The 14,618-nt window shown below is 29.9% G+C and overlaps 1 protein-coding gene across 4 annotated transcripts in view; it reads left to right on the top strand.

The window, feature by feature from the left end:
* The window catches only part of LOC142327390 (putative E3 ubiquitin-protein ligase HERC1), a 314,426-nt gene that overhangs the window by 57,748 nt on the left and 242,060 nt on the right, over positions 1 to 14,618 (top strand). For all 4 annotated transcript variants that reach the window (XM_075370430.1, XM_075370438.1, XM_075370422.1 and 1 more), the window contains exons 8-10: positions 1,549 to 1,725; positions 7,104 to 7,375; positions 9,899 to 10,215. In XM_075370430.1, the coding sequence (XP_075226545.1) occupies positions 1,549 to 1,725; positions 7,104 to 7,375; positions 9,899 to 10,215 (766 nt within the window). The remainder of the gene's footprint in view (positions 1 to 1,548; positions 1,726 to 7,103; positions 7,376 to 9,898; positions 10,216 to 14,618) is intronic.

The following is a 14,618-nucleotide window of genomic DNA, read 5'->3' as shown; positions in this document are numbered from 1 at the left end:
TCAGGATATCTAACCTGAAATTTGTTTTCAATATGAGCCTCAACCTCTGGGGGATATACCCTAATCCAAACAGGATTATTTACAGGCCTTGTTGCAAGAATATCTGCCTCTTCTATTTCATTTTTGATCTGCTTCATAAAGTTTGTCACAATCAGAGTTCACATCTCCCATATCACCAAGTAAGTCACAATCTATGTCTAAATAATCATCATCACTTATATCTTCTGTTTCACTCAAATAATTGCAGATGGCATTAGAATTAGATAATTCACTCATTTTCAACATCTTTTTAAAGAAAAAATAGAAGTTCATAGTAAACAGAACACAAAATAAAAATGCATGTAAACTGTTAACAAAACAATCTAGTAAGATCAGCTTTGGGCAATTCCATTATGATTTTGTGTAATAACTCTAGTTTCGCCAATTATACTTTTACATAATTTTCTTTTAAAAAATTGTAATTAATGATCGGTACGAGTAAGTGAAATTTGTAAAAATTGGTATACTGAAATTTTAGCTTTCTAATGGTATATGATACATTAATATTTTTAGATATTAAGCAGCAATTTATGTAATATAATCTAAGATTTTACATGATGCATCTCTATCACAACTCTAGTAGTTGACATAGCTAATGCATTATGAACAAGATGGTTACTGGTAATAGTTTTTTTGCAATTTATTTTGCTGATTTATAATAGTGACATGAATAACCCAGTTATAAGATAAATATGGAAAAGAGAATAGGAGAGCTGAAATATGATTTCAATTTCCTTACGTTAATTTAGAGTTATTTAATTTTGATAAACCATTTTGTTTTATTTTTGCCCACCTTTTTTGTTTTGTTAGTTTATTATAGATTTTTATGTTTTGCGTTAAAAACCTGTATGTTTTGCTATAGCTTTCAGAGTTTTTGTACTTTTTCAATGTGAAATAAAATAAATGTTTATAACTATACAGAAACAGGTCACTCGATTAATGGAATGGGGTTTATAAAATAGTTTCACAGGTATCTTTTTGGTATATAATTTCTGAGAGAATTTTTTAATTCAGTCTATCTATAATTGCTTGGAACCCATCTACAATTTGTCTGTTTCTCTATATTTTACCAGCACAGTAATAGAAACTAAGTGAGTGTGGAATGGTGTAGAGAAATATATTTGATGACATTTTAAATACAGGTCATTCATAAAAAGTTTTACATTAAATCAAATTGCAGTTTTTATGTTTATTTTAATGTGTTTTTAATCTCTCCCTAAATAATCAATTGAATTAATTTCCTTATGGTTATAGTGTTGGTTGAATATAGAATTTAAAGCTCTGCTGTTTTTACAAAAAATTTAATTATTATGTTAATTACAGTTATTATGTAAAACAATATTACAATTTACTGTCTCAACGCTTTTAATTTAACAGTAGTAGTTAACTCAACAAGGATCATCCCTGGTAACAAAAATATTATGTTTCTAACAGTATTACTAAATATACTGTAATAAAAATTATTTTAATGTTTCATGTTTCTTTAATAAGTATACTTTTGTTTTACAGGAGATTATGGAAAACTTGGACATGGTAATGGTGTTACACAAAAAACTCCCAAGCTTGTTGGTGATCCTTTGAGTGGAAAAAGAGTTATTTGGGTCAATGCTGGTTACAGACATAGTGCTGTTGTAACTGATGAAGGTGAACTGTATACATGGGGTGAAGGGGATCATGGCAGACTAGGTAATTTAAAGTATAGCAGTTAAATAGCGTAACAGTTATGTTTCAGTAAAATAGTACTTCCAATTTATGTTGATCATCTATATAGCTATATAGAAGTGAAAGTATGGTGATTGGTCAAAATTGGGCATGTCTGGTTTTGACCGAATCTTGACTTATTGACCCCTAAGGACTTCAGAAAACCAAAAAATGGCATCGGTCAAAATTGGACATATCCGGATTTCACCAAATCTTGATGAAGTGACCTCCTAAGGATCCCAGAAAACCGAAAAATGGAATCGAACTTTTCACGACAAAATGTGTGTTTGTATGCACATATGTATCTATGTATGTGTGTATGTTGGTGTGTAAGTTGCCTTATATCTGCAGAACTACTTCACCAATTTTCACCAAACTTGGCTGTAATATTTCTACAGTAGGGGTTCTATTAATTCTATTAAATTAGGGGTCGATTCTATTAAATTTCCAATTCAAAGGTCAGGAGTGGGTGATACAGGGGGAGAAACGAAATCGTCTCCAGATTTTGTATAATTAAGCATTTATTTTTTTTGATAATTTTGTGAATATTAATAAACAACTTTTGTAAAGAAAAAGTTTTGCTAAATTTCATCTCCATCCCAAAAAATGGTTTTAATTTTAAAGAGTTATAGAAGGCAATACAAGGTGTGATTTTCATTGCATTTTTTTTTATTTTTGTGAACAAGTATAAAAAAATATTTTTTGTGTATAACGTTTTTGCTAAATTGCACCCTCACCCCAAAAAATAGTAATAATTTTGAAATGTTGTTGAAATGGGTCTTTTTCGTTGCAGTTTTTTGTATTAGTATCTTGTTGGATCCACAAATTTGTTCCCCTTCAAAGTGGTATCATAACTCAGCCACACCCCTTTTGCACACCCCACATTCCACTTAGTGGCTAGACTACTGCTGTAGTCGTCTGCTGTGTTGTGACATTACAGTTGAGCAGTAGAATTAAATAAATGAATAATATTTAAGTGTAAAATTTTATTTGAAGTAGCTGCTAGTACCACCACACCTGCCCGAATGAAATACAGTATTTGCACGCACTTTAATTAGAATCATTGAATTAAACAAACAAAAAATATTGCATTTAAATAAAATGATAGATATTTAAATTAAATTGTAAGTGTATGTGTGTGTAACCCATGCATCATAAAAAAGCTACATGACAGGAAGGTCCTACAACTGTGTTGGCAGCTGTTTTTTTGATTGGGTAATGGAAATTTTCCTTTAATCCATTCATATAACAGTTTTTCTGTAATTACATACTCATAATGTACAATTTAATTTTTTTTCATACAAGTTCTTCCTTCCAGATTTAATACAGTTTTTATAATATTTTTCAAACATTTAAGGTTCTATAATATTTATTTAAAATGAACATTTGTTTGGAGGGACACAAAAATCTATTTTATTGTCTTCTTCATATACACTTATTTTTCGTAAAAAAAATATATGTATAAAATTTGCTAAAATAAAAATTAACTACTTCTACAAAAATAAAATAATACAATAGGGTCTTATTACACAACTGCCCAAAAAGGAGTATAATATAGTTAGGGTGTATGTGTGTGTGTTCCACTGTAGCAGCTCAGCGACCGAACCAATTTAGATGTATGACCCTGTGTTGGAATCCTCATGTTACTGGGAATGTCAAAGGTTATATATATATATATATATATATATATATGTAGTATTGGAGATTTGCCAGTTGAAGCACAAACTTTAATAAATTGAATTAACAAACTGTTAACTGTGAGCCTCTATCACTGTCTTAGCTGGGTTTGAATTGAATGATTCAAGTCAAATGATAATATTATGAAAATAATAGAATTAAATTTATGTTAAATAAAATAAAATATTCAAAATTCAAACGAGTTATTTGTTAGTAGGTTGAAGGCCAACTTTTACATGCATCAGGTACACTCTTGATCTAACAGATCACTGTTATTCGGAAATGTTATATCTTTGCAACCAATCTTCTGATTTTCAAAATTGAAAAGAGGTATTTGCTAGTATAATACCACTAAGGAACCATACCAAAATAAAAATTAACTGATATCCTCAAAAAAATTGAGTGGCCTGTGTTACATCAAGACTAGCTTGAACCCAGTGAGCTCTCACAAATGGTTTTTGTAGAGTTTGATGGTAGTATGATTAGAGGTAATGCTGTAGACATCAGATTGAGGATTGAGCCCACTATTGTCGAATTTGATGCTTTAGGAGAACAGGGTAAAGTGGAACGGTGTATGCTGCCACTAATATTGTGCTGGACTGTGATTATACATAAACTATAAGGAACTACCCTAGATAGAGCTGTTGTAGATCTGAGCACTCACATCTTTGCCAAGGGCCAGGCTTGTGTAGCACTGAGTCACGTGAGGTAATTGGAGAGTTTAGCTAGTAGTTGTTTGGATCCCTGAAAAATTGCTGTATGATCTGCACAATAAAAAGTCTCTCGAGGAACTCAATTGCTTGAGAAATCTGTAATTAGTCTGTTTAGATTGGTATATGCTAATTAAATAAATAAATTGAAATGTTTACAGTTTCTTCATTTAGCTTAGTATATTAAATATTTTATATCCATAAGTTTTTGATTAGTGAATTTTTCTTGATAATCACTAAAAACTATTAAATAATATAAAAAATTATAAAAATTGAAAAACAAGACAACAAAAAAAATAAATTGAACTAAAAAAATGACAATCGAATTCAAAAAATCTGATGTGGATACTACATGACTTCCTTGAACGCCGATTAAATTAGATATACACATTTTTTTAAAATGAAAAGTACATAAAATATTATTTCATTAATAACTTCTGATATTTTTTAATATTTTTTTGATTACTTTATGAATTAATATTTCTTGTAAAATTTTTTTACAATCAGAGGTTAAAAATTATTAATAAATCAATATATTTAAATTAAAAAAAAAGAAAAGTTAAAAAAGAGGAGATGAAGTTTGATTCGAACCCATGTGCTTTTTCCTTGTTAAAATCTGAATATTTCATTAATTAAAGTTTTATTTGGTTATAACTCTGGAACCAATGAAAATAAGTACCGCTTATGGTATATCGTTAAAAAGATCTCAATTAGGGCTTATTACTGCAGTTAAGGAAAAGTCCAAAATCAAATTTTTTTTTGATTTTGGGCTTTTTTAGACACTTTGGTTCAGTTGATTGCAATCATAAGGGGAGGGCATAACTAAATGTTACAACAGTCCTTAATCCAAAATTTCAAATCCTACGGCTAATTGTTTCTGAGTTATGGATATACATATATACATACGTATGTACAGATGTCACACCAAAACTAGTCAAAATGGATTCAGGGATGGTCGAAATGGACATTTCCGTTTCTCATTAAGCAGTATTTAATTAAATAAAATATTGGGTGACCAATCAACTTTTAGACAGTTTTAATTTGTTTAAATACATTTTTCATGTTGTAGAAATAGCAGGCATTTAAGGTTGTCTAATGATTAAGTTCTCACCAGGTCTTAATCAGTAAGAAAAATATTTAAATGCAGTCATGGGTTCTTTTATATAAAATAATAGAATAATTACTATTCAAAGCTGCCCCCAAATGCATTTAAATATTTTCATTTATTTAATGATTTTCTAACAGATAACAACTTATTTTTGAGCTTTTTTTGTGTTTAAACCAGAACAAACCAAAAGTAAAGAGAATATTATTTACTGCTAATGGATTTCTTGATTTTTATCTTGGTTAGTGCAGTCTACAGTTGCTTTAATTTTGTATGGCTTATAGTATCATGTCTTAAACTGAACATTCATGACTTTTTTAGTTTGAGATTTCTTTACTTTCCTTGTAAATTGTTTGTGCCCTTTATTCTTTTTACTTGTAAATTTTTTAGTGTTTAAATTTAGACTTATTCTTGCTTATTCTGTTTTGGTATTACTTCCAATATTCACAAAATTTAGCAATGTTCAAATTCCTACAATTTTTGAAGTTCATTTGTTCATTCCAAATGATTTCATTTCACTTCCTTTCCCGCTTTCACTCAAAGAGTGAGAAAGGTCACCTGAAGTTGCTAGTTTCGTGGTGTGTTTATACTGAACATAAAGTTCTTTAGATTCAGGGCTTCAACCCAGAAACCCAGAAATACTGACTTCAATATCCTCTTTGGATGATTTGTTAGTCATTATTCTAATTATGATGTCTACAATTATTCTTAGTTGTCTACCTTTGGAGGGTTCACTAAACAGTTGAATTAAGACTTGCTGTATATCCCTTCCAGTCAAAATTTCATCTTGGTTTAAGCTTGATGTGTACATGAGAAAATTTAATTGCTGAATGTCAATCTAACAGGCCTGTTGAAGTTTGTGTGGGAAGCCATCTTGAGCCACATGAGTAATGGAAATTGCCTTCCATCAGTTTCTTTAATTATAAAGCACAGATCAGGGTTAAAATCTTTTTACCATCTAGATGTTAAGTTGAAGCCTGTTTGCTTTGTAAGGGAGATCCAAAGACATCTGAATGATTAGGCTAGTCCACAAGGATTTCCCCATCTTAATTAGATTTATTGTAAGCCAAAGTGTATGGCTTAGATAATGAAGTCTCATTCTGTCTCATAAGTGTACAAAACATCCAAAAGAGCAGAAGGATGCAGATGCTAGAAAGGTGAAATTACCAAATGAGACCAGTTAAATTTGGGATTTATAAATGTTAAGTATTATTAAGCAAGAATAAATTAGTGTGGTGCCATTATTTTTTTTTTTAAATGAAAAGAATATTAAATAATTTGTTATAATATTTACCCACTTCTGAATGTTACTACTGATACTGACCAGATCAATTCTCTATATCATTTTTGAAGACTATTGTGTTGCTATTAAAAGATAAGAAAAATAAAAAGAACGTTTCTCATCAATTAGGGTTCTAATCATAATTAAAGAAACTTATCTGAATATCTGTACAAATTTTAAGAATTTTATTTTTGTTTTTATGATATGATAAAAATTCTAATTTTCCTAAAATATTTTGAAGAAAATAAAAAATCTAAAGGAATATATCTTATCACATTAATTTGAAAATAAACTTGTTTTTTAAACTCTTTTTTGTGATTTTTGTATTGGGAATCCTCTTCATTTTGCATTAATAATTAGTGAAAATAGTATTATAAATAGTTGACCATTTTATTGTAAAATTTTCTTTTTCTGAGAGCAAAAAAATAATTTCATAATTAGCAAAAAATTAGTAGAACCAAATAAAGCTTGATCAGCATAATTTAATATCTATTATATATTTTTTTAAATTATACTTAGTTTGTATGATTTTATTACTGTATCTTTTTAAGAAATATTACTATTTTTTAATATTGACAAATTTTTCTAGGTCATGGTGATAGCAATGGTCGTAGTATTCCTACATTGGTCCAAAATTTGAGTGGTGTAGGTTCAGTAGCTTGTGGCAGTGCTCATACTCTTGCCCTGTCAATGGATGGGAAGACAGTGTGGTCATTTGGATCTGGAGATACTGGAAAACTGGGACATGGCGACACATCTAGAGTATTCAGGCCAAAAATGATAGAAGCATTGCAAGGAATTTATATTCGTAAAGTGGCTGCTGGCAGTCAGTTTTCCCTTGCCTTAACTTCTAATGGGCAGGTATAATATTGTGAAGGATTTCATTCAATTTCAAGTTACTGAATTTAATTATTCAAAAACGAATTTGTTGATACTATCTTTACTTGTTTTAGGATCCTGTTAAATTGTATAAGTACTTAATAGTATACTTGCTAGATAGAAATATTATAATATCGCATTGTAATGAAAGTTAGGATAAATTTATTAGGTATTCATATATAAAGAACTAGAAATTATGTATTCAAAAATTTGAAATAGGATTACAATAATGGTTTCTTTACACATCTTTTTTATAAAAGATGAATGTACTTATTGATGTAAAATATATCTTTATAATCGACTTATTTCCTAATTTTCCTTCATTTAAATGAAAGACTAGACATATGGCTGGTCTTGAATTAAATAAAACAAAAGGAAACTTATGTATCTTAAGTTTTTCTTCAAACATGACTTAAATGTTTTTTCTTTTCATCATATTTAACTGTTATCAAGTAGCTGACATTTTGTAATAAAAGAATTTAGGAATATTTTGAACTTACTGTTGAGTTTTATTAACATAATTCAATAACTACTTTTTAACAAAAGTTTCTGCTTATCAGTTTTGACTTTTATGGCATTATAATGTCAGTAATGGATTAACACCCAAATGTTTGGTTGGACCAGTATTTTTTGTATCCATTTATTATTTCTGAAAAATTTTATTTCATTGCTTTCTGAGCATTTCTTCTTAATCTAATCTTTATTATTAATAACTGTTGTGCTTCCTTTTATTTTAGATAAATGTGCTTCCTTTTAATTAGAGCTTAAATGTTTCTCTGATGCTTCCTCCTGCAGTAGCTGTGATTGTATTCAGAATTAAAGATAGAACTTCTTAATGTGGTGCTCATTAGACATGTTATGGCAATACTGCCAATAAATATCAACTGGTTAATTCTTCAATAATTGGCTTCCAGCGCTTAGAAAATTTGTTCAAAACGTGACTGATCATAGGGCCTGAAAAAAAAGCAGTTACATTGCGGCTTTCAATCCTAATTTTCTTCAAAGTAGTGCATTTGCAACTCCACATGCTTAATCATCAGTCTTTACGTTACTGGAAACATTTTTTATGGTCCTCTTTTGGATGGTATCTTCAACTCTAGTGTTATGATTGTCATTATATCCTCCAGGCTATCAATCAATATCCTTTCATCATGATCTTCATCTAGAGGAATGATCATAAATTACAAGAATCCATGTTTGGTGAATAATGATGTCTTGCATGTGCCACTGTATGATAGCAAATGTAACATAAAAAGCTAACATTTTTTTGTGTTAATGGTAAAACGAAGTTGGTTGTAAGGTATATTCTTCTAAATTGCATTAATTATAAATTAGTGTGTAAAAAATTAGAAGTTAAGAGATATTACAATTTTAATTAAGCAAAACAAGGTTTATAATGTTTTAAGCTCATATAGAAAGCTGTAATGCAAACTTGTTTGCATATGTATGTAAGGCTTAGTATCACACCTATAATTATTAAATAGCTCTTCAAGTTAAACAAATTATTCCTTAAGTTCTGCATATTGAATTTACTACCAGAAAGTTATTTCATAGGTCTTTAGACATATATTAACCACTATTAATAATTATATTTAAGTCTTTGATATTGTTAGAGTTAGTTAGACTTGTTAATCATTTTATTTTTTAGAATTAGTTGTTCCTTAAAAGTGTGTATGTTTTCTAAACTCAGTTTAAGGTGTTTTATTAGAGAACGAACTCAATTCTTTGGAAATTGCAAATTGAATTAAAAGTACTTCACAGTCAGTCCACCATCATTAATGAAGTGATTTATTGTTATGTTATAAATACATTCGTATAATATTACTTTAAAAAAAGAGAGTACCTTAAAATAGAGAAAAGAGATTGAAAAATTTAATTATTAAATTAAAAAGTATTAATAGTTTAACCACCTATACACAATGAAAAAAGTCATGAACCATAAGATCCTTACATATTTTATTGAATTGGAAAATATATTTTTTAATTAGTTAATGAAAAGTAACTTTTCTTCAGTAACCTGTCATTGTACAGAATCTGTAGTAGACCTAACTTCATCTAGTCAGAACTAACAAACCCACCGGGTTGGTCTAGTGGTTAATGCGTCTTCCCAAATCAGCTGATTTGGAAGTCGAGAGTTACAGCGTTCAAGTCCTACTAAAGCCAGATATTTTTACATGGATTTGAATACTAGATCGTGGATACCGGTGTTCTTTGGTGGTTGGGTTTCAATTAACCACACATCTCAGGAATGGTCGAACTGAGAATGTACACGACTAACACTTCATTTACAGTCATACATATCATCCTCATTCATCCTCTGAAGAATTATCTAAACGGTAGTTACCGGAGGCTAAACAGGAAAAAGAAAGAAAAGTCAGAACTACCAAATTAAATTCACCTAGATGTTTTGATATTTCATGTGTTATGATTTTGAATATTTATTTTATCTCTTGAAACTCAGATAGATTTTTTATGCTGAAAATAAATGAATAATCAATTTTTCAGGTTTTAGTGTGGGGTAGTGGTGCTTGTATTGGATGTGGTTTAGCAGATGCTATGGTTTTGTCACCTCAGTTAATTGAAGATCTTAGTTCTACAAGAATCATTGATATATCCAGTGGTGATTTACATTGTCTAGCATTATCACATGATTGCCAAGTATTTGCATGGGGTAATAATGCTATGGGGCAGTGTGGCCAAGGCCATTCTACTAGTCCTGTTACAAGACCAAAAAAAGTGTTAGGTTTGGATGGAGTTGCTGTTCATCAGATATCTGCTGGAACATCTCATAGCCTAGTTTGCACTTCAATACCTATTGACAGGTAGGTAAAAAGAGGATTATTTTGACAGAAAAATTGAAAAAAATTACTATATAAGTATTTAGTAGAAAAATAATACCATTTTCACTTAATGTCTGGAATGTTTAATTTACCAACGGATGTATTAGGTGCAGTTGATGCAAACTTGTAACAGTTTTGACAGTCACAACTTATGCCACCTTAGGAGATTGAGATTATGTTGTCTGGAGTATTGATCTTGTTCTACCAAACCTGAATTAGACTTAAGCCTCATCATGCAGGTATCACAAAGCCAATGTGTAATTTCAGTCACTATTACCAAAAAAAGAAGAGTTTTATATTGTTGGAAGCTGTTTGAAGAGTAGAACAGTATAAAATGCCAGGAACCTACAATAAGTTTTGAATTGTAGATAAAATTGAATAAAAGGAAATTAATCAAATTAACACATTTGCCATAATGTGCAAACATGTAATTTTTTTACTTTTTTACGTAGTTACCTTCAACTTTAATAATTTTTCATAGTGTTTCTAGCTTCTTCATTCCCTGATCAAAACTTATGCTGCCAGAAACTTAGCTCACCCAATAACACCATTTAAGTTTGTTGTCATTGTCAAAAGTAGTTGCTGGGAGCTAATTGAGAGTTATAGAGTAGATGACTGAAGATTCTCCATTTCCTCATATTTGATTTACTGTGTGTGGCCAGACATTGTAGTGCAAAAATAAAATCTCCTACAGGATAGCATCCCACATTGTTTGTTTTTTATAGTTCCTGTAAGAGTTTTAATGTTTTACAATGTATATCGGTATTTACAGTAGTTCTCTGAGCACTAAATTCAACAAACAAGAGAACCTGTTTGACCAAAAAAAAAAACAGTAACCATAAGCTTCTTTTCTGAACATTCTTGCCTGAATTTCTTTGGTCTAGAAAATAAATGCTGCCATTGCATTACTGCTGCTTTATCTCGATGTTTATATAAGAAATCTAGGTTTCATCTCTGATAACAATAGAATCAAATAATTCATCACCTTCATTTTCATTGTACTGCAGAAATTCATGCGCTGCAGCAAGACGTTTTATGTTGTATGTTGATACAAGATATGATATGGGTGCCATCTTTGGCACCCATCTGGCAGACAATTTTTATAACTCAATTTTACAGTCTTAAAAAACTTAATAAATAAAAGATCATGAAACATTAAAGACAAGGTGAAGACAAATTGTGACAAGGTGAAGCGTAGGTTTTCTCAAATTTTTTCATTAATTTTTTCTATTAAACCATTCATTTTCACCAACAGCCAGCTGCTACGTTCATCATGAATGTTCATTCACCCTTCTCCAAATGAATAGCCCCCATGCTTTCTTTAGCGTCACTCATAACATTTGGCTTGTAAATGTCACAAATTTGCCTGTGAATTTCAATGTATAAATATGTTTTTGGCATAATAATTGGATTACTCTTTGTACTTCACACTTGGAAAAATCATAAATTGTATCACTCATTATAAATAAACAATTAACCACAAGATGACCAAACTGTTGTTGCTAATAGACTATTGAAGAAATAACTGAGCTCTGCAAGCACCATCTGCTTACATCTTGTATTAGTGTGGCAAATTTAGAATGGACCTTACTTTAAAAACTCACCTCATACTTTATAAAAACATATTTATTTTTATTGGTTTGGGGCACAGTATGTAATGTATTATTTTTCAATAGAAAGCTGTGTATTAATTTGTTGGTTTACACTATTTTTCTTCGGTTTTCCATTGTTGTGATATATGTAAGCAAATTGAATGTACAAGTAGTACTAATCAGAGTTGATTTCTCTGAGAATACTGGTATGCTATACAATAATAAAGCAATCATAGATTTGAATATTATCTATTAAAATAATATTATGCACCAAGCATCAACTGTGTTAGACATAGGCATATGTCTTTTTGGTCACTCTAAATTTTTAAATGTGTAGCAATGAGTTTGTTAACTTGGAGCCAGAGAGTAAAGCAAGCTTAGGAAATCCATGACTTAAGGTATAAGATGTTTTATTTAGAATATATACTTATATTTCTTGCCTGTCAGTCTTGTACCATTTTTGCTAATGTTATGTAGACTCTTCTTTCATGGTGATTTTTTGTTTTCTAGTTCTTTGTCAGTGTTAGATCATCTTAACTATTGTAAATTTTCAATTATTTATTACACTTTTAACAAAAGGTTTGGCCTCTTAGAATATTATGATCGTGTTTATATTTTTCCCTTACTGTTAGCAATAAGTTGTAAACCATTTTGATTGAATTCATCAGTGAACACTTTTATAATGAGAAATTGCAGGAGAGAAGAAAATGTTCAGACCGCCAGAAATTTCCCCCAAACATAATTTTTTTGGTTAGAAATTTTCACAAAACTAAGGTGAGGGTTTATTATGTTTTATCGACATGGGCTGCAGACACTTAATTTATTCAAAAATAAAGTATTAATGTATTGCTTGTTCATACAAGCAATACATTAATAATTACAACTCAACAAACACAATAATCTATTGGCTGTATCATGATGGGTTCAAGGGAAGATGACCACTGAAGAGGGCATTAAAATAAAATAAATGTGTTAGGTTTAATCTAATAGACATGCTAAAAAAAAGATTATTTACTTATTAAGTTAGTTATTAGAATAAAAATCTGCACCTGAGAGGTAAACAATGGTAAATCCAATGGAAATCTGATGGAGTTACCATCATTTACCTCTCAGGTGCTGAAATTTATCCTGTTTTATTTTTGGAACATACATAAATATTGTAGGGCTAATAAAAAATCTGCCGATTCGATGTCTAAGATTGTTTAACTATTTTGTTAAAGGTACGGTAATGAAAAATTGTTTATGATAAAATTAATAATACTTCATAAAGACAATTACCTGTAATGAGTGCAGTGATGGTTATCAGCTCAAGTCATTAAGAAAAGGCAGCCTTCCTTTATCTTTGTGGAGACTGTCAATGACTTTTGATGTTTTGAATGTTTTTATATGATTGGTTGAGGAAAATCTCGTAAAATGGTATTTTCCATCATTAAAGTGTCTGTCCAAAGATCTCTCTAAAAGGTGTGATGCATCACTTTGTTGTCTTGCTCAATTAAAGAAGGTTTTTTGGCCTCATTTGAAGAATTAAGTATTTTTTTGAAAAAATGTAAGTTTGCAAGATTGCTCTTCATCATTTTTAGTTATAAAAAAATAACTTTAACATCAAAGTTGCACCCTTGATTTTTATTGATCCAATTTTTTTAAATTGCTAGATTCAAGTGTATTTGTATCTGTTTCTTCTGGTATTCTTTGGAACTAGCTACTAAAACGTCTCATATTTTCTATAATAGGAGGTTTACTAATTTTCATTTCAAGTCAATTTGACAATGCTACACAAAGGTTTTCTAGTTTTTTTTAATAGAACTTATAAAGGTTTTTTCATTTGAATAAATTTCTTCTCCATCTTGAAATTGTTCCTGAGTTTTTGAACGGCTTGATCTCTCTAGATCTTCGTCAGCAGGTAGTAAACATTGTTATTTAAGCTTTGAAGTTCCTTTAAAAGAGATGAAAATTCTCTTCACTTAATTTTGCACTTTTCATTTCAATTTTCATTTTCTTCAGTGTGTTTTTATTGAAGTGTAATAAAACCAAATACTCTCCAAGATACATATGTTTACATTTTGTGTGATGCAACTAAATTTCTTCACTAATTTTAAAACATCAATTGTCCCAAGCAACTGTTAAATCAATTCAGTTTAGAGAATTTTATTAACTCTACTGAATACTTTTTTGCTTCAGTGTTTTTGTCTTTTTGGATGTATTTAATTCGCTTTTTTTGAAAAGCAATGAAAAATAATTTGATATCTCTGAAATGTTCTGTAAACTCCCAATTCATTCTGAACAAAACAGGTTTGTTGGAATGATTTAGGGTTTAAAAAACTCACCTGTAGTTCATCTGCTAATGTAATTAATTCCTCATAGCTAATTCCCCATTTGTAACTTTTCATTACATTTCTTACTGTTTGAGCTTGATTGTAAACCAAGAAAAAGTGTTGTGTTTGCAAGTATCATTTAAAACACATTCTAATCTTTGTGCTAAGTCCTACTTAGGGAGGAAAAGTCATGGTCGACCCCTTCACAAAGCAGGATCAATTTTTTATCTACACCTAGATCAAAATATTGTCCATCAAAAGCCACGCCATTTAACTGTTCTTTTATTTTAATATTAAAATTCTCGTTAGCACATTCCAGTTTCTGAACATAAACATCACCCTTGTGTGAAGTGCCACATGGTGATATATCAATAATACAAGTCTGAACACAATCTACTAAGTGGTTAGACTTGTAATCTGATGTGTACGGTGAAGTTTGGTTATTTTATCAGCAGTGACAGATACTAAAGGCAAATGGTTT

The sequence above is a fragment of the Lycorma delicatula genome, chromosome 1, assembly GCF_047948215.1.
Source record: "Lycorma delicatula isolate Av1 chromosome 1, ASM4794821v1, whole genome shotgun sequence".
Classification (NCBI taxonomy): Eukaryota; Metazoa; Arthropoda; class Insecta; order Hemiptera; family Fulgoridae; genus Lycorma; species Lycorma delicatula.
This window is presented reverse-complemented; position numbering and strand designations above follow the sequence as displayed.